The sequence below is a fragment of the Formica exsecta genome, unplaced genomic scaffold, assembly GCF_003651465.1.
Source record: "Formica exsecta isolate Colony F162 unplaced genomic scaffold, ASM365146v1 scaffold115, whole genome shotgun sequence".
Taxonomy (NCBI): domain Eukaryota; kingdom Metazoa; phylum Arthropoda; class Insecta; order Hymenoptera; family Formicidae; genus Formica; species Formica exsecta.
The window spans coordinates 526,832-527,748 of NW_021848490.1; the positions used below are offsets into that span (position 1 = coordinate 526,832).

The following is a 917-nucleotide window of genomic DNA, read 5'->3' on the forward strand; positions in this document are numbered from 1 at the left end:
GTATGAATAATATTATAACTATATAGTTACATAGAGTTTATATATATATATATATATATATATATATATATATATATATATATATATATATATATATATATATATATATATATATATATATATATATATATATATATATATATATATATATATATATATATATATATATATATATATATATATATATATATATATATATATATATATATATATATATATATATATATATATATATATATATATATATATATATATATATATATATATATATATATATATATATATATATATATATATATATATATATATATATATATATATATATATATATATATATCAAACTTGAAATCGATTATAAGTAATTCACTTACCCCGCTAAAAGTTTTGACATTATGAAGGGCATTTTGCGCTGCCAAAGCTGCTTTTCTGGTATAAAAAGTTACGAAGCAACATCCTGTAACAAAAAAATTAATGTAAAATTAAAAATTATAGATAATTAAGTATTTGGATAATATTAAACTAGTTGATTATTTCACTAGTCAAATATAATAGAATTATTCTCCACGTCAACTATATATTATTTCTTCTTCTGATCATGGCTATTTATAGCCTTTTATCAGACAATTTATTTCAAAACAAAAAATTTGCTTTGGTTATGGGCAGACTAATTCGTCAAAAAATTTCCGTCCATTTATTTAACTGATAAAATTTTTGTATCCTGCTGCAAAAAAAAGATATACAAAGTTATTAAACCGCTACTTGCTACTTTCTGGCATTAAGCGAATGAAAAGATCTACAGTTATCATAGCCGATGTAGCTATCAACAAGAAACTATATGATAGACACGAATGGCCGCGGAGTTCACACCGCCGATGACAGGTTCGATATGGGAGAGATCGGAGGGGAAAGAGGGAAGT

The 917-nt window shown here is 21.4% G+C and overlaps 1 protein-coding gene across 20 annotated transcripts in view; it reads right to left on the reverse strand.

Moving 5' to 3' along the window:
• Positions 1 to 917, reverse strand: part of LOC115237804 (CUGBP Elav-like family member 1) — a 419,211-nt gene that overhangs the window by 118,594 nt on the left and 299,700 nt on the right. For all 20 annotated transcript variants that reach the window (XM_029811095.1, XM_029811111.1, XM_029811231.1 and 17 more), the window contains one exon: positions 372 to 454. In XM_029811095.1, coding sequence (XP_029666955.1) covers positions 372 to 454 — 83 coding nt within the window. The remainder of the gene's footprint in view (positions 1 to 371; positions 455 to 917) is intronic.